This window comes from Schistocerca piceifrons, chromosome 1, assembly GCF_021461385.2.
Source record: "Schistocerca piceifrons isolate TAMUIC-IGC-003096 chromosome 1, iqSchPice1.1, whole genome shotgun sequence".
Taxonomy (NCBI): Eukaryota; Metazoa; Arthropoda; class Insecta; order Orthoptera; family Acrididae; genus Schistocerca; species Schistocerca piceifrons.
The window spans coordinates 115,545,851-115,568,421 of record NC_060138.1 but is presented as its reverse complement, the minus strand read 5'-3'; the positions used below and the strand labels follow the sequence as shown (position 1 = coordinate 115,568,421).

Sequence of the window (22,571 nt, the reverse complement as noted above, 5' to 3'; positions counted from 1 at the left end):
TATGGATGGTTGGTATTTTCTGTATCATATCTAAGATCTTTAAGTGTGTAAATCAATGTTCTTCTAGACATGCTGAGCGTTTGTGGGACTGATGATATAGCCAACCAAGAGATAATGTCATATCTGACCAAAAGAATTCAGAAAGTTGTACTTAGTAATGCAACCAAGGTAGTCCAGAGGCATTATTCTAACTGGGAAAAAATCACGTATCTCGATCTCTAAGCATCAATCTTAGGTCGAGTATTGTTCCCCCTATATGTAAACGATCTTTTCTGTAATATACAACAAGCGAATTCAGCTCTTTTTGATGGTGACCAGTTATCTGCAAATGGTCTCACCCTCAACTTAAAAAAGCCACAACATATCCAGTTCTGCACATCTAAGTGTACTACACGAACAATAAGTGTAACACAGGGTGAGAAAATAATAAATGGGATGGAAACTTAAAAATTTTGAGGTGGCCACACTGATGAGAATTTAAACATGAGAAAACACATTCTGGAAATCCTAAAAAACTTAGTTCAGCCACATTTGCACTTACAGTCATTGCAAATCTTTGCGAGAAATTAGTAACCTGACATATTTTGCATATTTTTATTCAGTATTCTCACATGGAATGATGTTCTGGTGTAAATTCATTGACCAATGCGTGCTGTGAGAATGACATGTGGTGCTCACTCAAGAACATCTTGTAGACATCTGGTTGTGGAGGTACACATTTTGACCACTGCTTCACAGTACATTTATTCCCTCATGAAGTTTGTTATATATAATCCACAGCAGTTCAAAACGAATAACGATGCACATAATTAAAATACCAGAAGAGAAAATGGCATTCATTACAGAACACTAGGGTTGTCATTAACAAAGGAAAAGCTGCATAATGCTGCAATCAAAAATTTTTGTTCACTTAACCAGTGATTTAAAATGTCTGACAGCAAAGTAAAAACTGAAAATAAACTGAAAAAATTTCACCTTGACTACTCCTTGAATTTCGTAGGAAAATTTCTGTTATTGTAATGTGTAAAAGATGGTGTGTGGGGATTACTAACTCACACCTGCATGTCTTCTTTTTTATTTAATATAAATTATTTAATTAAACACCTAGTCAATGATCAGCATATAGGTGTATTTACAAAATAATTTGTGATGTATGCTTATCCAGCAAACGATTCATAGAACATGAGACTAACTAATTCATCCATTAGGAGGATATGAAGAAGAATTCAGACCGGAAACAGAAAATACCGATTCAATGGCGCAACGCATCCGCAATAGTTTCACAGCATTAACGTTTTTATGTCGATTTTTAATTCGAAAAGTAGCAGTCATACTTAGTAGCAAATGGACCATTACATTTTAGTGTTTTTCATATTTCTGTTCATTTGCTTTCATCTGATTTCAGAGAGTACACATGCCTGGTTTCATACCGACAATAACGATGACGGTAGCTGCCAGCCTACCAGACTGGCTGAGAGAGATCATATCCCAGGCATGCCTGGCGATAATAAAAATAATATGGGGATAAGAAAGTTGTTGACACAACGTCCGAAGAAAGAACGTTCTGAGGTGGATGAGAAGGGTGTCCAGACAGAGGAGCAAAGAGTCCCGTCAGTACTTGTCGTGTGGACGCGGAAAACACCTGTCAGTAACGTTACTCGGTTATGTACTTCCTATTACGTATGTGAAATACTTCTATTAATTAACAATAAAATTTTTAATATAATGTTGTCTTTTATTTACTGGTATATTTCTGAAGAAAACTGTTGCCGTTCCTCAGATACACGTACCGCCGAAGAGGTCTCTTTGAAATTGGAAGTCGCATACAAGTAGAAAATGGCATGTGTTTTCGGTCTTTACGCAGCAGAGCATTTATGAACACTCATTTAATAATCCTATACTGTCAATATCTGAATTTATTTTCAAACAAATGTTCTCTACAAACACACAAGCAAATTTTATTGTCTGGGCATACAAGCAGCAAGGGGCAAAAAACTCAGGAGAAAAAAACTTGCAGTCGAAAGTAATTTTCAGTAGCTCTCTGTACTGTCCTAATACCCTTTGACATGTACAACCTGGCCTTTTCATGCGTTCTGGACTTTTCCCTCGATTTCTATTTTCATGCATTACTTTGGAATATCATATGTGCACCCAAAACTTAGCATTCTCTTGCACTTCACCATTTTGAACGCTTCGAGTTTGATGTAAGTTTTTTCCCACTGATCACGTTTGACCAAAGACTACAGTACTGTCCTATAGATGCACTGCCTCCTAAACCCTCTGTTTTCGGTCTCTGGTCGTCACCGGTAATATATCTTTTAATGATAAATGCTTGCTTTCCAAACTTTGTCTCACGGCAACAGTCTTCTAATACATATAATGTCACACGACACCCTTTCACGCGTATTAATAAAAGAGATTCTGTTGCAACAAATGGTATTTTAATGAAATAGTCATTTTTTATTTCATTACCAAACGCATAATTACGCATTAAACTACTTTTCACAACACAGAACATTTCAGTACAATTATCAATTCAGGGACTCACGTAAGACTGACGTGCATTACAAACCCCTCTTATGTTAGCTCGAACGTAGAACAAATTCAAACCAATTTCCTCATCTAACTTTCTCAGATGCCCACATTTAACTGTTTTTGTAATTAGTGATTATATGAAATGCACTTTCACACGAATATGTTATAGGAAACCGCAGCAAAACTATTAGTGCTCTTTTACATAGATGAGAGTAATCTTGCTGCACTGAAATACTGAAGTTGCGTGTATCTGATTCTTAATACTTAGGTTTTAAAGTGTGGTTGTTCGTCAGGTCTACCAAATCTTCCTCTTCAAAAGCGCTGAAAAGAGCGAAAGGTTATCTAACCAGTGTTACCTGTTTGTACCTAGTGTTGGGAAATATCCATCTCTGTCAGTTATACTAATTGGTCATGAGTCAATGGTTGTATTTTATTACTAACCGCACGTTTAGATATCAATGGTCAAAAATTACTTTGTTTTGTTTTTCCTCAACCGTATCTCGACGTTATCTCTTCAGGTTCACATTTTGTCCGAGGCGATAAGGAAATGTGCACCCTTACCTTGCAGATTAGAATTTATCTGGTTGAGTATTTCAAACAAATCAGACAGGAAAGCTAGCTGCGTGTTCCAGAGCTCGTCTTTTCATGCATCCACAAACTCGGTTTTGTTTTCTTGCACAAATCATCAATGCATCCTTCAGCTCATACACACGACTAAGTATTCTTCCACTGTGTAGCCAGCCAGTGGACTTTTGTATGAAGGAGGAGATTACCCGAGCGTACTGGCGGAAATAAACCTGTGAGAATGGCTCGTGAGTCACGCCCTGTTAGCTCAGCAAGTAGAGCACTTGCCTGCAAAAGGCAAAAGTCCCGCGTTCGTGTCTGCTCTGACACACAGTTTTAATCTACCAGGAAGTTTCATACCAGTGTACACTCCCCTACAGAGCGAAAATTCATTCTGGGAACTCTGCTGATTCTTATGTCTTAGAGTTTCTTTGAAACAGTCAAAACTATCCCTTGTAAATATTTATGTTTTGTTGAGCTACGGCGCAGCGATTTATTCGGTACCATACTTACACTGGAAAGTTTTTCTGCATATACCACACGCTCCGATATAGGACATCTACATCTACATCTACATACATACTCCGCAATCCACCATACGGTGCGTGGCGGAGGGTACCTCGTACCACAACTAGCATCTTCTCTCCCAGTTCCACTCCCAAACAGAGCAAGGGAAAAATGGCTGCCTATATGCCTCTGTACGAGCCCTAATCTCTCTTATCTTATCTTTGTGGTCTTTGTGGTCCTTCATCTCTACACCACGTGAACCCCATATTTAAGTATGAGTATTTTTCATTATAAATCCTCACTTTCGTGTTCTTGCTACTGCGTGATGGCGTGGAATAAACAGTGGTTTGAGACACACTATTGGATTGTTGTCCTGTATCTACTGAAGTTACAGACTCATTGCTTGACTGTTGCTCTGAATCTGATGTTTCACAAACTTCCACAGATCTCATTGTAACAATAAATTTTTCCATTTATGATAACTCCTGTAAATTAGATCCCTTTCAAAGAAGTGCAACTATTACACGTCAAGAACCAAACAAGGGAACAGACTAGAGGGAAAGAATACAATCTCCTACTATTGCCGCTCGAAGAACTTGTTGAGACATGGACCGATAGAGTGCGGCAATGTACAGCAGCAGACATGAGACATCTAGTACCATAATTGGAAGTTACATACACAAATTAGTGGACTCCAACACGCCCATCTTTCGCTTTGTACAAGTTGTATGGTATGGTTAGACTGTACGAAGAGAAGGATGTTTTGCATTATTTTATCACATGCTTTTTTTCATTTTTTCTTTTACATTCTGAATTTACTAGTCTCATGACATTCTTAATACTACTATTCAACATTCTGGTGCGTCGGTACACCCAGTTCGGAAATCTCTGCTCTACATTCTATCTCCCATAGGGTGACAACCATAATATGCCATTTTGGACCTCTGATAGACGTATTCCGTTTCTTGCTATGTACACTTACCAACTGTTTACTAAGTTTTCGTTATCATATGTTTTCTAAAACAATAACATTCAGTAAAAAAAAACTCAAATTTAAAGACAATATGGTATGAAAATACAGGCAGGAGGAGAAACAGCACTTTTTTGTGTTTTATGTCCTTCATTTCTGTTTGAAAATCTAATTCTGCGAGTGTGTATCTGAACTACTCTCATATTTGATTAAGACGTGACTTTCTTTCGTCTTAATGCGACTCCCCACTTAATACCTATTGATATGTATTGAAATCAAATTGATTTAAAATCTCTTCAATGTTTGTATCTAGTCCTGTCGCATTTACCTGCTCTCACGTCCTCAGGTACTGTAATCTAGTAAAGCGCAATTATCCGCCACATTGGATCGACGTTGAAGAAGTCCCAAAGAGCACCAGAAAAATATTTCGAATTAATGTAAAATTAAAACTGTCGATTTTTTTAATTGCTATCAAACAAGGCAGATAGGATCGAGAGCACTCCTTCAGAATTTAAGAAAGAACTTGGAAAAGACCCAAATAATTGTTTAAGTTCGTGTCTAGAATCTATGAGGTCGAAGGTATACCATCGAACTTAAGATTATTATTCCTGTCCAACCCACAAAATAGCAGAAAACGTATACGTCGAAACCACGGTACACTCAGCTTAACAGCAAATGCATCCAAGTGGCTGATGATAACACACAAATGAATGAAAAAGGAAATTGAAATTATGTTGGATAAAAATGTTTGGTGCTGAAAGAAGGAAAGAACGAAAATATTTAGTGATCTATCAATGATCACGTCGTATTGGGGACGGACAGAGAGGGAAATCAGCCGTCAACTTTCAGAGGAACAATCCCAGCACTTGCGTTAAGCTGTTTAGGGAAGTGCCGGCCATAGTGGCCGTGCGGTTCTAGGCGCTACAGTCTGGAGCCGAGCGACCGCTACGGTCGCCGGTTCGAATCGTGCCTCGGGCATGGATGTGTGTGATGTCCTTAGGTTAGTTATGTTTAATAAGTTCTAAGTTCTAGGCGACTGATGACCTCAGAAGTTAAGTCACATAGTGCTCAGAGCCATTTGAACCATTTGTTTAGGGAAGTCAGACATTTCCTCGCTCTCGAGTACTCTTTCCTTCAGCCACTCTACTCTGCATTTAACAGTGCAATTCCTTCAGCACTCCTAATGTTGACGCTTCCATTTTAATTTCAACTAAGACTGGTTAATCTTTCCGGTACGCCGAATCAGTTTGTGACGACTCTCTCTCTCTCTCTCTCCTCTCTCTCTCTCTCTCTCTCTCTCTCTCTGTGTGTGTGTGTGTGTGTGTGTGTGTGTGTGTGTGTGTGTGCGTGTCTGATAAAAACTGAACTACTATCACGGGCAGTTACTTAAAGCCCTGAACTGTTAAGTTATACAGTAAAATATGAACTTTTATGCTCCAGAAAACAAACTGGAAACGTTATCTCACCACAAATATGTAACAGAATAGTGACATATACACCTTCTTACATAATCTAACCGGAACTGAAATGAATTTTTGATGGTTGCTGTTGAAACATTAAATAGTAAATAATGATTCATCAAGAATCTTTCCAAAAATTGAATATTGTGTATAGTTTCGGCTTCTGTTACTAGAAGTTTCTTTGCAGTTACATTCCTTGTACCTATATACGTACATCCAACTTTCGAGGTTGCCTTTTTCGGAGATGTCCATTCCTCTTCAGTCGAACTGTCTGTTGCGGTATTCATTATCGCAGTATCTACAGTGTTGTTGATTTATCGCGTCTACCCTCGCGCCATACGCCCCTTGTAGTCGCAAAATACGGGCGTCATACACGGCACATCTTCAAGTGGGACATCCCTTGTCATGATTTTGGGCCATTCTATTTATTTTACTTAACAGAAATGAAAGTCTTCTTTTCAGGCGTGAAGCTTGTAGAAAAATTATCTCTGACTGAAACACTGAACTTCAATGGGACTCTAACCAAAGCTGTGCCCCTTTACGGACGATAGTAAATGTAATGCCGTGAAAACTGTGGTTCGTTATTTGAGTCTAGCTCTGCCTCAATTTTAATCTATTACGAAGATTTACTGTTCGTAGCTGCTACATCACAGAATGGAAGGAGCGCTTTAGGTAACCCACATCTGAAAAGGAAAGAGAATCAGGAAAATTTTATAATAGTTTCACGTTGAAAAAGACTTTGCTGTTCTATAATCTACTGTTGATGATATGCAGCCAGTTAAATAGCATGATACAGCAATGGACAGATACTGACGCAGTTACATAGTAACATTATTTCACCTAACGAATAGCTTATTTCCAATACGCATTGAGTAAATCAACGACTTTATTCCTTTTAACGCATTACGCACATGAGAGCATTCCCTCGAATGCCCAAACTCTCTCTTCGCTGATATTTGGCTAAAGATAATGGACAGTTCTCCGGCGACCTGCCGTGTTAATTTCGGTAAGAAATGAACTGTGTGTAAAAGATTATTTCCTACTCTTTTGGCTACAAATCCCTATTTTTCAACGTAATCTCCGCACGTACTGCTTCCCGTGGGGTGCAGCCTTCGTTGGGACAAACAGATGGAGGCTGAATGAGGAAGAACACTCCAGCGAAGTTTTATGAGTTTCTCTCCGGTACGCAGCACTACCGAACAGAGACGTCCAGTTGAGTGGCGAAGTGTTTGGTTGTGATCCGTCGATCACCTCGAATGAGAGTGTCTGCACGTTCCATCAGTGCAAGAGTCACGGCAGTGTATGGCCGGCCGGCATGCAGGAGATCGGAGAGGTTTGTGCGATTTTGTTGCGATGATGACAGGCGCCTCGCCCGACGACTCACCGTGCTTTTGTTGACAGGTATCCGTAGACATTCTGCAAGCGCCCACGACGATCTGCAAAAAGAAACTCAGTGACAGATGTCTAATTGGAACACACCTCCTTTATAGACGCCATTCTGAAGACTACTTAACAGCAGTGCCATCCATTGGAACTTCGTGTTATAGAGACTGAAGCAGGAATATTCCACGGTGTCCTGCAACAAATTTAGCACTTTCAACCGAAATTAACAGAGAAAAATGTGTTGCGTTATTTGTTGAACGCCCCTCGTAATTCACCCATCCCAAACAGAAACAAAAACAAAAAGATGACATACGCTCAATACAGAAAATAGCAGTGTCAGTGTGGTAAATATAAGCACTCCGTCTTCAGGCCACGAGTGGCCTACCGGGACCATCCGACCGCCGTGTCATCCTCAGTGGATGATGTGGTTAGGAGGGGCGCAGGGTTAGCACACCGCTCTCCCGGTCGTTATGATGGTATTCGTGACTGAAGCTACTATTCGGTCGAGTAGCTCCTCAATCGTCATCACGAGGCTGAGTGCACCCCGAAAAATGGCAACAGCGCATGGCGGCTGGATGGTCACCCATCCAAGTGCCGACCACGCCCGACAGCGCTTAACTTCGGTGAGCTCTCGGGAACCGGCGTATCCACTGCGGTAAGGTCGGTGCCGAATGTGATAAATATAGGATATAAAAATCTTGTTACTTTGAAAAACTTGGCAAAGCGTACCCTTACTGGAACTGATAAATAATTCATGTATGTTAGTGCACGCAGAACATTAACATCGTAGGTGTAGCTGCCTAATCAGACGTTACAGCTCTAGCGTCCTATTGAGTAATCAACAATATCTTTCAGCTGCTCCTGCAGCGTAGGTGCAATAGAATAGTCATCACAAAAGGAGCTAAAACGATTATATCGACATCTGACAGTGTTACGTATAACGATTCAAAAACGGACACAATGTCGCACAATAAGGGCTACGGCTGACGGTCAAGTAAGTCATATGAGAATAACAAAATTCTTCGGGAAGTCAGAAAAATACAGAAAGATGAGGACTCTTGGATAGAAAACCTAAATGGCAGCACGCTATGGAAATGATCCACGACAGATTTTAACTTTCGTGTGTTTATACATACGAATCTTACTGGCAATTAGCAATCCATCTTATTGAAAGTAGGTATTACCACTACTAGTGGTTGAGACCCACAGCTAAAGTGCATTAACGATCTATCTTATTGATCGTAGACTTGAAATAAATCAACAATCAATTTCCGAAATCGAATCTCTCTGTGCGCCTGTCCTATATTCTGTAGACTCATATAGCGACAAACTTACCACACACAATGGAAAAGAAATTCTATATTCGCAGATTCTTCGGGGAAACACGGGCATATAATGACAACAAGAATGTAATATTAATATGAAATTTAATTTTCAATCTTTTTAATACAGTCGTTGCAGAGATTAGTACAATGATTAACGAATACATTAATCAGAAGTCTGAACTGTCGCTGGTCGCTGTGTTACCGATGGTCCAGCTACGTAAGCGCTTTGTGCCGTTCTTTCACGTTCTTTTCGACGCTGCCGTAGCTCTCACATTCGTTCAGCTTACGCTTTTTGGATTGCTTCCGAAACGAGCTTTCCTCTCATTTGCGTGTTCTACAATTCCGAGCTTACTTCCAAGTCACATGAGCCAACATCTTTCAGTATTTTGTAATTTTTAATGTAATGGCGATTTTCCCAAAGAAAGCATGTGTTGACAGATGTGAAAATTACCGAACTATCAGTTTAATAAGTCACAGCTGCAAAATACTAACGCGAATTCTTTACAGACGAATGGAAAAACTGATAGAAGCCGGCCTCGGGGAAGATCAGGTTGGATTCCGTAGAAATGGTGGAACACGTGAGGCAATACTAACCCTACGACTTATCTTAGAAGCTAGATTAAGGAAAAGCAAACCTACGTTTCTAACATTTGTAGACTTAGAGAAAGCTTTTGACAATGTTGACTGGAATACTCTCTTTCAAATTCTGAAGGTGGCAGGGGTAAAACACAGGGAGCGAAAGGCTATTTACAATTTGTACAGAAACCCGATGACAGTTATAAGAGTTGAGGGGCATAAAAGGGAAGCAGTGGTTGGGAAGGGAGTGAGACAGGGTTGTAGCCTCTCCCCGATGTTATTCAATCTGTATATTGAGCAAGCAGTGAAGGAAACAAAAGAAAAATTCGGAGTAGGTATTAAAATCCATGGAGAAGAAATAAAAACTTTGAGGTTCGCCGATGACATTGTAATTCTGTCAGAGACAGCAAAGGACCTGGAAGAACAGCTGAACGGAATGGACATGGTATTGAAAGGAGGATATAAGATGAATATCAACAAAAGCAAAACGAGGATAATGGAATGTAGCCGAATTAAATCGTGTGGTGCTGAGGGAATTAGATTAGGAAATGAGACGCTTAAAGTAGGGAATGAGTATTCCTATTTCGGGAGCAAAATAACTGATGGTGGTCGAAGTAGAGAGGATATAAAATGTAGACTGGCAATGGCAGGGAAAGCATTTCTGAAGAAGAGAAATTTGTTAACATCGTGTATAGATTTAAGTGTCAGGAAGTCGTTTCTGAAAGTATTTGTATGGAGTGTAGCCATGTATGGAAGTGAAACGTGGACGATAAATAGTTTGGACAAGAAGAGAATAGAAGCTTTCGAAATGTGGTGCTACAGAAGAATGCTGATGATTAGATGGGTAGATCACATAACTAATCAGGAAGTACTGAATCCAATTGGAAAAAAGAGAAATTTGTGGCACAACTTGACTAGAAGAAGGGACCGGTTGGTAGGGCATATTCTGAGGCATCAAGGGATCACCAATTTAGTATTGGAGGGCGGCGTGGAGGGTAAAAATCGCAGAGGGAGACCAAGAGATGAATACACTAACCAGATTCAGAAGGATTTAGGTTGCAGTAGGTACTGGGAGATGAAGAAGCTTGCAGAGGATAGAGTAGCATGGAGAGCTGCATCAAACCAGTCTCTGGACTGAAGACCACAACAACAACAACAACAACAATGTCAGTGGTGTAACATATGTACTGTTTTTCTCGTCTTACAGCTTCTTTGTCCAATGTGCGAAGATTTGATGTTTTGAATACAGTAAGTGCACAATTTTATGCCTTAAACAGCGCTTTACGTAATTTCTATGTAAATGTTTATCTATACATCAGCTTTAACATATTATTTGTCAAAGTGTATGCTGATGTGCTGATAACCAAATACAAGGGCTACTTGAACCCACGACCGACTTGAGTCCAAGTAATCCTTAGACACGTATATTCATCATTTATTCAAATAAAACAGCGGTTACAGATTGTGACAAGTTATTTTCAATTTGTGCCTCATACAAAATATGTTTTAAGCTATTTACGTTTTTCCTTCACAGATTTAAGGCTCAGCAAGCCGTTTAAATATACAAGATTGCATGGCATCCGCAAGTACAATGATTTTGCAGACGAACAAATGGAAAAGTGTTTAAACGCTAGAGTAAAAAAGTTAAAAATGTGAAACAAGACAACGGTAGAAAAATCGAAGAACACCAAGAAAACTAAAAAACCATTAAAACAAGTCGACATTGAGTCAACATCAGAAGATGCTGATGATTTCAGAGTCCTGTCATCAGGGGATGAGGAGGAGGCCCCGTACTCCGAGGAGCGTAGGGGACGATGCGAGAGACCCGCACCGCTGTACTAGGCAAGGTCCTAGCGGAGGTGGTTTACCATTGCCTTCCTCCACCCGAAATGGGGATGAATGATGATGAGAACGACACAACACCACCCAGCCATCTCGAGGCAGGAAAAATCCCTGACCCCGCCGGGAATCGAACCCGGGATCACGTGCGCGTGAAGTGAGAACGCTACCGTAAGACCACGAGCTGCGGACTCATCAAGAGAAAGTGACTTTAATTTTGTAACAGTGAGAATGATGCGTGTGGCCTGAGAGACATTAATCTGCCATCTAACAGTAGGACTATAGATGAACAAGCAAAGATGGGCAGTGTAAAAAGCGGGAAGAACTAAAAAGGCAGTGTTTCAAAAGGCAGTAATGTTAGACATTGGAGAAAGGCAACATAGAATCGTCTTATGGGAGAACACTGAATTTCCTGGTGTTGTGTCACATGTAGACGACAACGCAGCTGTCGTCGAGTGTATGCATAAAACAAAAATATTCTGGAAGTGGCCTGCACAAGAAGACATTCCACGCTATAAATGGTGCGATATGTGCGATATTAAGGAGAAGATTAACCCTCCAAAACTTTTTAAACGGGCTTATTTTCTGTTCCATCAATCAAAGGCAATATTTAGAGTCGGTTGAAGTTCTGTGATTTGTTTCACAACTCTATGTTTCCATTATTTTACTGTTTTGTTAGAAGATTTTTCCGATGAAAATTATTTTGTCAATGAGCATCTAGGTATTATTAAAAATCCTACATCTTACTTGAACCCAACACACTATTGTGATGCATTTGCATAGGAAAGCAGAATATGGGCTCAAGTAACCCCAATCTAAGGCCTATTTGAACTCAATCTTCTTTTTTTTTCCCCTCGTGAAGTCCACATGGGTACTCAAGGCAACAGTTTCAAGATTCAAATTAACGACGAATAATACGAACATCACATTCCCACTTAAGAGCTCAGAACATAGTAGTGACTGTTTCATTATTCAGAGAGACAATTTACAGCACGAAGTGTAAAGATAGTGTACTGTGCTATAATCAGCTCCCATTCAATTAAATATGAACAATCTACAAAGTTTCCATTTTACCACTCTGTTCCAAATCGCGGAGTAGTCGTGACCAACTGATGATAAGCCTAACCACTTTAACTGTCAAGGGGACCACGTTTACTGGTCATTACCGATTTCGTCCAAATTTATGATACATGCACCGCTTGGCCGGAAGTGGAAGTGACAGAATTGCAAATTCCAGATGGTCAATTCCGTAGAAAAAAATTCATTTTTGCTGGACGACGCATGAGCCATTTACATTAACGTAGTTTCCAGGCAACAGTTGCCACGGCGCAAAGAGTACAGAAGGCCGATACGAGTCTCGTGGGTTCGAGTCTCAATGCTATTTTTTTTTTTCAATTTTTACGTTACCTGCACAGAAGGTAAACCGAAATAATGCTCAATATATTCTATTTATTGATATTTTCATAAAAGACATGAAATGGAAAGGCAAGGGAAAATTATAGATAGAAAATAAATTTCCCGGAAGGGATTTTAAGGTGTAAACGAGAACTTCAAGTATAAAAGTTATTTTACGGTTGATGATTAACACTTCTGGGCAGACGTACATCGTAGAAACAGTAGAAGCAGTAATTTTCTTGGCATCTTGCAGAAGTTATAACTACCACATTTTTACCTGTACGCTTTGATTACAATCCCTTATTGAAACGTTATTTGCAGGGCGCTCATGGATGCTGTATGTACAGTCTTGGAAATTTATTTGCAATCTCAGATATTCCTTTGTCTTTCCTTTTCATGCCTTTTACGAAAATATTAATGAATGCAATATTTTGGACATTATTTCGGTTTATTTGGAGGCTAAATAAAGTAAAAATTATCTATCTCGTAACTCGGCCACACTTCCCTCTGTTTATTGGAAGAGGTAAGAGAGGAGGGGGGTGGGAGGAGGCGCCTCCAGACACGTTTCCACTGGTCATAAGGAATCAGTTCGAAGCGGGACTCATCACTGAAGGGTATCTTCCTAACTGAGAATGTTCGGAGCATTTTGGGTGGAGCCCTTCATCCAGCTCGGGATTTTGACAATCTAAGACGCCAGTTGGGCAGAATTTGGTTCGATACCCCTCAGGAGGACATCCAACAGCTCTATCAATCAATGTCAAGCCGAATAACTGCTTTCATAAGTGCCAGAGGTGGACCAATGGGTTGACTTGCTCAATTTGTGAAGCTCTATCTCTTGAATAAATCATCCAAGTTTTCTCAGATTGTAATCATTTGTTTGTCTGTACATGTACATCACATCTACCATATCTGCCAATTTCAGCCCCATTCTGACAATTCCTTCGTGATTCGTTGCCTTTCTTGTCTTACAGTGTATTTTCTAAAGGAAAGATACTCTGACACGATTAATATTACCGCATCAGGAATTTTTTTGGCATGGAAGACACGTACATATTTATTAAATTGGTCCTATAATGTGAAGAAAACTTCCAGCTGTGCGGAAACACAGTTGTAACACTCACGACTGAGTCCATAAACCTCAATTAAAAGTTAACTGCGATATAGTCGGCATTTACCCCTGGTCGACAAAAAATTCTGGTGCACCGCCCATGATCGCAGTTTAACCAGTTAGTTGAGCGCCGTTAAATCTGACTGTGGCTCAACTCCAGTTTCCCAAAATAGCCTGGGTTTTACAAACGTATGGTATTAAGTTAGCATGTGGTTCGGTGTATTGAGACATTCAAGGCATCGTACACCTTACCCTATATTTTAGATGAACCCAGGAAGTTTATTAATTTATGAATCAATTCTACCAAGAGTTGTTGTTGTTGTTGTGGTCATCAGTCCTGAGACTGGTTTGATGCAGCTCTCCATGCTACTCTATCCTGTGTAAGCTTCTTCATCTCCCAGTACACACTGCAGCCTAAATCCTTCTGAATCTGCTTAGTGTATTCATCTCTTGGTCTCCCTCTACTATTTTCACCCTCCACGCTGCCCTCCAATACTAAATTGGTCATCCCTTGATGCCTTAGAACATGTCCTACCAACCGATCCCTTCTTCTAGTCAAGCTGTGCCACAAACTTCTCTTCTCCCCAATCCTATTCAATACCTCCTCATTAGTTATGTGATCTACTCATCTAATCTTCAGCATTTTTCTATAGCACCACATTTCGAAAGCTTCTATTCTGTTCTTGTCCAAACTATTTATCGTCCACGTTTCACTTCCATACATGGCTACACTCCATACAAATACTTTCAGAAACGACTTCCTGACACTTAAATCTATACACGATGTTAACAAATTTCTCTTCTTCAGAAATGCTTTCCCTGCCATTGCCAGTCTACGTTTTATATCCTCTCTACTTCGACCATCATCAGTTATTTTACACCCCAAATAGCAAACCTCCTTTACTACTTTAAGCGTCTGATTTCCTAATCTAATTCCCTCTGCATTACCCAACTTAATTCGACTACATTCCATTATCCTCGTTTTGCTTTTGTTGGTGTTCATTTTATATCCTCCTTTCAAGACACTGTCCATTCTGTTCAACTGCTCTTCCAAGTCCTTTGCTATCTCTGACAGAATTACAATGTCATCGGCGAACCTTAAAGTTTTTATTTCTTCTCCATGGATTTAAACACCTACTCCGGATTTTTGTTTTGTTTCCTTTACTGCTTGCTCAATATACAGATTGAATAACATTCAGGGAGAGCCTACAACCCTGTCTCACTCCCTTCCCAACCACTGCTTCCCTTTCGAGTCCCTCGACTCTTATAACTGCCATCTGGTTTCTGTACAAATTGTAAATAGCCTTTTGCTCCCTGTATTTTACCCCTGCCACCTTCAGAATTTGAAAGAGAGTATTCCAGTCAACATTATCAAAAGCTTTCTCTAAGTCTACAAATGCTAGAAATGTAGGTTTGCCTTTTCTTAATCTAGCTTCTAAGATAAGTCGTAGGGTCAGTATTGCCTCACGTGTTCCCATATTTTTGTGGAATCCAAACTGATCTTCCCCAAGGTTGGCTTCTATCAGTTTTTCCATTTGTCTGTAAGGAATTCGTGTTAGTATTTTGCAGCCATGGCTTATTATACTTATAGTTCGGTGATTTTTACATCTGTCAATGCCTGCTTTCATTGAGATTGGAATTATTATATTCTTCTTGAAGTCTGAGGGTATTTCGCCTGTCTCATACATTTTGCTCATCAGATGGTACAGTTTTGTCAGGACTGGCTCTCCCAAGGCCGTCAGTAGTTCTAATGGAATGTTGTCTACTCCCGGGGCCTTGTTTCGACTCAGGTCTTTCAGTGCTCTATCGAACTCTTCACGCAGTATCATATCTCCCATTTCATCTTCATCTACATCCTCTTCCCTTTCTATAACATTGCCCTCAAGTACATCGCCCTTGTATAGTCCCTCTATACACTTCTTCCACCTTTCTGCTTTCCCTTCTTTGCTTAGAACTGGGTTTCCATCTGAGCTCTTGATATTCATAAAAGTGGTTCTCTTTTCTCCAAAGGTCTCTTTAATTTTTCTGTAGGCAGTATCTATCTTACCCCTAGTGAGATAAACCTCTACATCCTTACATTTCTCCTCTAGCCATGCCTGCTTAGCCATTTTGCACTTCCTGTCGATCTCATTTTTGAGATGTTTGTATTCCTTTTTGCCTGCTTCATTTACTGCATTTTTATATTTTCTCCTTTCATCAATTAAATCAATATTTCTTCTGTCACCCAAAGATTTCTACTAGCCCTTGTCTTTCTACCTACTTGATCCTCTGCTGCCTTCACTACTTCATCCCTCAAAGCTACCCATTCTTCTTCTACTGTATTTCTTTTCCCCATTCTTGTCAATTGTTCTCTTATGCTCTGTCTGAAACTCTCTACAACCTCTGGTTTAGTCAGTTATCCAGGTCCCAGCTCCTTAAATTCCCACCTTTTTGCAGTTTCTTCAGTTTTAATCTACACTTCGTAACCAATAGACTGTGGTCAGAGTCCACATCTGCCCCTGGAAATGTCTTACAATTTAAAACCTGGTTCCTAAATCTCTGTCTTATATAATCTATCTGAAACCTGTCAGTATCTCCAGGCTTCTTCCATGTATACAACCTTCTTTAATGATTCTTGAACCAAGCGTTAGCTATGATTAAGTTGTGCTCTGTGCAAAATTCTACCAGGCGGCTTCCTCGTTCATTTCTTACCCCCAATCCATATTCACCTACTATGTTTCCTTCTCTTCCTTTTCCTACTATCGAATTCCAGTCACCCATGACCATTAAATTTTCGTCTCCCTTCACTATCTGAATAATTTCTTTTATCTCATCATACATTTCTTCAATTTCTTCTTCATCTGCAGAGCTAGTTGGCATATAGACTTGTACTACTGTTGTAGGTGTGGGCTTCGTGTTGTGATGTTACAAAATAGAAGTGATGTTGCTATTCAATGGAAAGTTGGAAATTGAGATTTAACTAACTGTTTTATCAATCACAATTGGCGTAAGAATCATGGATTGACCATTGTCATAAAATATTGCATTATGAGATGTGAATAGTTTTTACTTGCGGTTTCGCGTGGCTTGAGGCAGTCACAACTAGCGTGCTATTGATTAAGAAGTTGCGTTATCGTCTTTCTAATTACTTCATGATCGTAGATACGGTCATACCCGGTTGTGAAGTTATTGTTATGACAAAAAAAATTTCCTAAGGGACCAGAAAGTTCTTAAGGGCGCAAAAACAACTTTAACATCACACAAAAGGGAAATTCGATATTAAAGCTGATGCAAGAAGACGATAAAACAGTTTTCTTTTTATCAATGTAACACGCACATTGGACTGCTGATCTTGGAGTCTGTAATATTAGCAAAATGCACAATTAAAATGAAAATAATACTGAGGAGATAATAGAAATGAGCACTGCTAAATGATTCAGTATTCCCAGAACAAATATTTATTATAACTAAAACATATATCGTACCTTAAGCTTAATACTACAATGACGGTAGATTTTTATGTCCGTATCATGTCCATTTAGCGCTCTTTTATATAGCCATTGTCTTCTTTGAGTCGCTCGTGCGTCGTCACGGTAAGTTATAACAGTTCTTCTTCCTACAGTTCACTCAAAACTTAGACGGAACACGTTTTTATACATTTAATAAAAAATTAGATCAGACTGCCACAAATCTGCGTCCGTCTTACTTGAGAAAAACAGTAAAAGTCTTTTTAGCGCTCCAGGCTTCATTTGTTCTCCCGCGAACAAAATAGTGAAGGATCGTATATCTATCCGTATTTTTCTGTTTTTATTGCCGCCCAAAGACGACAAATTACATCACTAGAAAATTCCACCGTCGCTATGCGACGCCTCATTATACATTAATCATTATTTACAAACAAGTATTTGCCTTCTGGCTGAAAGTATTAACTACTCGTATTTGCTGTTTTAATGAAGTCAAAAATAGCGAATATCTCATTGCCTCCCATGAGGAGAGAGGGAATGCCGAAGGATTACCTCGATCCTCATGTCCTCATGAGATATTCGTGATTTTTGGTGTGACATTTACATAATGTTACTGGCGTACCATGTACTTAAATTGAAATTACATTTATAAACATATATCAGATATTTATCATTTTTCAAAATAAAGTTTTTCATTCTTTGTTCATCAGTCACTTCATTCTATAATACCAAGACTAACATTTATGTGCATTTTTAAGTTTGGTCCATATTTGCTTATAACAATAAGTGAACGTTCATTTCGCTCTTCAGGGGATAGAATTCAGAAATTACTTTCTCTTGAGCTTAACAACTAATACATGAGTACAGTGAGTGCTTATTTTCAGTAAACTAGAGTGGACAATGTTCGAGCATCTGTTGACTCATTGTGGTTCAATTACAGTTTAATAACGTAGCACTACACTTCGTGATGCTTTCACTTTCTGTGTTAGCTGTCTACGGCGTTCATCATGCAGTACATCTGTCCTTTCCATTGTGGTGCCAGGAATTCAAGTGGTTTCCCGGGTTTTTATTTACAATATGAAACAGAAGAAGTGGAAAATTATTAGTATAACTTACAACCTATTGGATACATTTGTTAAGGATCGGGACTGGTCTGGAGTTTAGGGTCTTCCTATAGTGCACATTCATTTTCTTTGTCCATCAAGAGACAGTGTTATAATTCATTTTAGCAGTGTTCAGGAGTGCCGGTATTAATGGCTTTAAGGCCTGAGTAATCTATCAATCTACTTCTCACTCATCTTAACTTCAACTCAAGAAAATTGCTTAATTTACGTATGAAAATGTAGTCACACAAGTGTACAAATGTCTTTCCTCCAGTATGTACGATGGAAGTCATGGCGGTTAGCAGTTTAAAGTTTGGATTGTTTCGTCACCATCTCCCATAAGTCCAACCCCTCGTCCAAGTCGTGGGAGATGGGCAACGGCACAAAGTAGGGGATTGCCTTTAGGGGCGATGTACAGCGGGGACTTCGTGTGCCCCAGGACCGCTACGGTAGCTGAGAAGGCCCTATGGGAACCCTGAATCGTGACGGCTAACGGGGCTCTGGTGAAGCTGCGATAGGCCTAGCAAGCCAGTAGTGGATAAATCAACTGCTTTCAAAAAGGGAACATGCCTCGGATCACGGAACGGATTTAAAGGAAACGGACCAAGCAATGGAAAAGGATTACGAGATGGTTTACGGCTGGGCACCTTAAACGTAAGGACTCTAACTGGGAAGTTAGAAGAAATTGTAGAAATGATGGAAAGGAGGAAATTGGACATCTTGGGACTTGCTGAGACTAGGTGGAGAGGAGTTGGTGAAAAACCACTAAGTAAAGGATGTAAACTGTACTGGATAGGGAATGAGAGGGGAAGAAATGGAGTGGCAATAGTGGTCAGAGAGGGTCTGCAGGAGGAGGTGGAAGGTATCAATGATCGAATGATAAAAGCCAGAGTACGGGTGAAAGGAAAAAGCATTGAAATCATCCAAGCATATGCCCCACAGGTGGGGTGTACAAAAAAGGAGAAGGAGGAATTTGAAGATGACATGCAAAAGCAGCTAAATGGAGGAAATCAGATTATAATAGGGGACCTCAATGCACATGTTGGCACAGACAGGAAAGGATTCGAGGAGATAATGGGACCAGAGGGCTGGGGGAACCGAAATAGAGAAGGAAAATTGTTGCTGGAATTCTGCAAGAGGAATGGGCTGGCGATCGCAAATTCGTGGTACAAGAAGAGGAGTAGTCACAAAATAACTTGGTACAGTGGGGACTGGTCCCAAACTTCAGTAGTAGACTATGTACTAGTGGATAGGCAGATGATGAGCAGCCTCACAGATGTTAAGGTCATACCATCTGAGGCCTTAGACAGCGACCATCGGCTGTTGGTAGCCACCCTAAGAGAGAAAAAAGATACGAGGGCAACAGATATACAGGAGAAAAGGTTGAAGACATGGATGCTGAAAGAGGATGAACGGAGGACCCAGTACCAGACACTGATCAGGAAGAAGCTGCCAAAGGAAGATCAGAGAACAGTGGAAGAAGAATGGGGCGATTTTAAGAGGGCTCTAGTTGAGGCAGCTGAGACTGTGTGCGGAAGAACTAGCACAAAGAGGAGAAGTAGGGAAACCCCATGGTGGAACAACATATGTAAAGAGGCAGTACTTCGAAAGAACAAAGCCTTCAGAGAATGGTTCCAGACCCGAACAGAGGAAGCTAGGGTAAAATATAAGGAAAGCAAGAAAGCGGCACAGACCATAGTAAGGGCGGAGAAGAAGAAGTGGATGGAAAAATGGACAAGAATGTTAGAAGAGGACAGTGAAGGGAACAAAAAAGTACTTTACACCATGGTAAGAAATAAGAGGAATGACAGAAGCGAGTGCCTGAGGATCATGGATAATAATGGAAGAGTTGTGGAGGAAATGCATGAGCTCAAAAAGATTTGGAAGGAGTACTTTGAAGATCTGTTGAATGCTGCCAAGCAGGTAACTAACAGCGATGGAGAGCCTAAGGCAGCAGACGATTATAATAGTGGGGAAATTGATGATCTAACTTGGAATGAAGTGGAAGAAGCCATAAAGAGGATGAAAGGGGGCAAGGCACCAGGTTGGGACGAAGTAACAGTGGATATGATACGAGCAGCAGGAGAAGTAGGAACCCAGTGGCTATACAGAGTGCTGAGGGTGGTGTGGAAGGAGAACAGAATTCCTGAGGATTGGAAGAAAGGAATTATAGTCCCGATCTTCAAGAAAGGGGATAAAAGGAGATGTGAGAACTACAGAGGAATCACCCTGCTATGCCACTGTGGAAAAATCTATGAAAAGATGCTGGAGAAGAGAATAAGAAGCAGTATTGAAAGTAGACTGCAAGAGGAGCAGTACGGTTTCAGACCGGGAAGATCAACAACGGACCTCATATTTGCGGTAAGGCAACTGCAGGAAAGGCACTATGAGTACGGGAAGGACTTAATCATGGCCTTTTTGGATATTGAGAAGGCGTATGATAGTATCTGTAGGGACAAGCTCTGGGATGTGCTGAACGCAAAAGGGATAGATGAAGAGATTACACGAAAAGTCAGAAAAATGTATGAGGGAAGTGAGAGTTGTGTGAAAGTGGGGAGGGAACGTACTGCATGGTTCAAGCTGGAAAATGGGCTGCGACAGGGAAGTGCACTTTCGCCTTTATTGTTTATTATTGTTATGGATGAAATCCTACAGCAAGTATCAGATGCAATTGGAGATCATAAAATGAAAGCAGTGCTTTTTGCCGATGACCTGATGTTATGGGGAAATTGCGTGAAGGAGGTGCAAGAGCAGTTAGATGCATGGGAGGCAACGGCAGCACAATATGGAATGCATTTCTCTGCAAAGAAAAGTGAAATAATCGTCACAACAAGGAAGAAGAATAGGCCAAATGTGGATATAACTTGTGGAGGGGAAAAACTACAAGTGGTAGAGAACTTCAAGTACCTGGGAAGCGTGATTGAAAGTAAGGGGGGAAACGCAATGGAAATAAATGAAAGATGCAGAAAAGCAGGGCAGTTCTACAAATGCATTAGGGGGCTTATTTGGAGCAAGGAGGTGCCACAGAAATCCAAGGGAATTATATACCGAACCTACTTTGTCCCCATATTGACATACGGAAGTGAGACATGGGTAATGCACAAAAGCGACAAAAGTAGAATACAGGCTAGTGAAATGAAGTTCCAGAGGAGCAGGTTGGGTGTAACAAGACGAGACAGATTGCGAAATTTGTATGTGAGGGAAAGACTAAAGGAGGAACCAGTACAGGACAGGATAGAAAAATCAAGACTGCAGTGGTATGGACACATGAAGAGAATGGATGAGGGACGAATTCCAAAGAGGATGTTTGATCTGCAACTGGAGGGGAAGAGGCCCAGAGGAAGACCAAGAGATAGATGGGTGAAGGGAGTGAAGGAATGTGTGATGAGAAGAGGAGAGAACTGGACGAAGGTGGAAGAGGGGGAATGGTGGAAAGACAGAACACGGTGGAGAGGCTTGTGTTCCCGACAGACCCAACCAGTGGCTGGAAACTGTCCAAGATGATGATGATGATTGTTTCGTCACCCACACGTCAGCCACTCACAGCGGCTGCACAGTGTTGCGTGAGCTCCAATACTCAGTATCCGTTCGCGCTAAGGCTGTAACAGAGCTGCTGGTCGTAGATTGCTCCTTTTTTTTGTGAACTTCGTATCACACGAGTGCATCGATACAAACACCTCGCGCGCGTTTTCCATCGGAGGAGCCGGACACTGACGCTGCCTCCATACTTCTCTGTCAACTGCCTCCCATGAGGCTCACAGGTAAGTGACGACGAATGTTTTAGCTGTCGCTGCACTTAGAACAACACTGAACTTTGCGTTGCACCTGTTGTCGTAGCCTTGACTTCTTTTTACACTTGCAGTACAACACTACCACTAATATACAGTGAACAGTTACTTTTATTATGCACGTCGCACTTTAGTGTGCATCTTCACACAGCATTCGTGCTTAGTTCCTTCGCCGATAGAGTTCATTTACAAAACAACCAATTTTGCAGGTTTCCTCCATTGCTACAGAAAGACTTATATTCTACTATTTACAAAAGATCACTTACGAGCTAATATTTACAATTAATGGTCACTCCTTTTGTTAAGTCCAGTGAACAACTGCTTTATGAATGGACTCTTTATATCTCAAGATTTGCTTTCACTAGTGAACCTAAAAATATTCTTTCAAACTTTCTTTTAAGTGCTCATCTCCTCATTATGAAAACTACAGGTTTCGCAACACTCGTTGCATTTATTCTTTAGTGCAGCCAAGATCATTTTCTACTGCCACGCAGCATATCTACTACATAACGAGTACGCATTTAACGCTGAATCTTTTTTTTTTTTTTTTTTTTTTTTTTTTTTATAAATTTGAG

The 22,571-nt window shown here is 40.4% G+C and overlaps 1 protein-coding gene across 1 annotated transcript in view; it reads left to right on the top strand.

Moving 5' to 3' along the window:
• The window catches only part of LOC124788240 (estradiol 17-beta-dehydrogenase 2-like), a 175,263-nt gene extending 173,537 nt beyond the window's left edge, over positions 1-1,726 (top strand). Inside the window, exon 8 of the mRNA XM_047255426.1 lies at positions 1,406-1,726. Coding sequence (XP_047111382.1) covers positions 1,406-1,528 — 123 coding nt within the window. The 3' untranslated portion in view covers positions 1,529-1,726. The remainder of the gene's footprint in view (positions 1-1,405) is intronic.
• Positions 1,727-22,571: the final 20,845 nt, after the last annotated feature.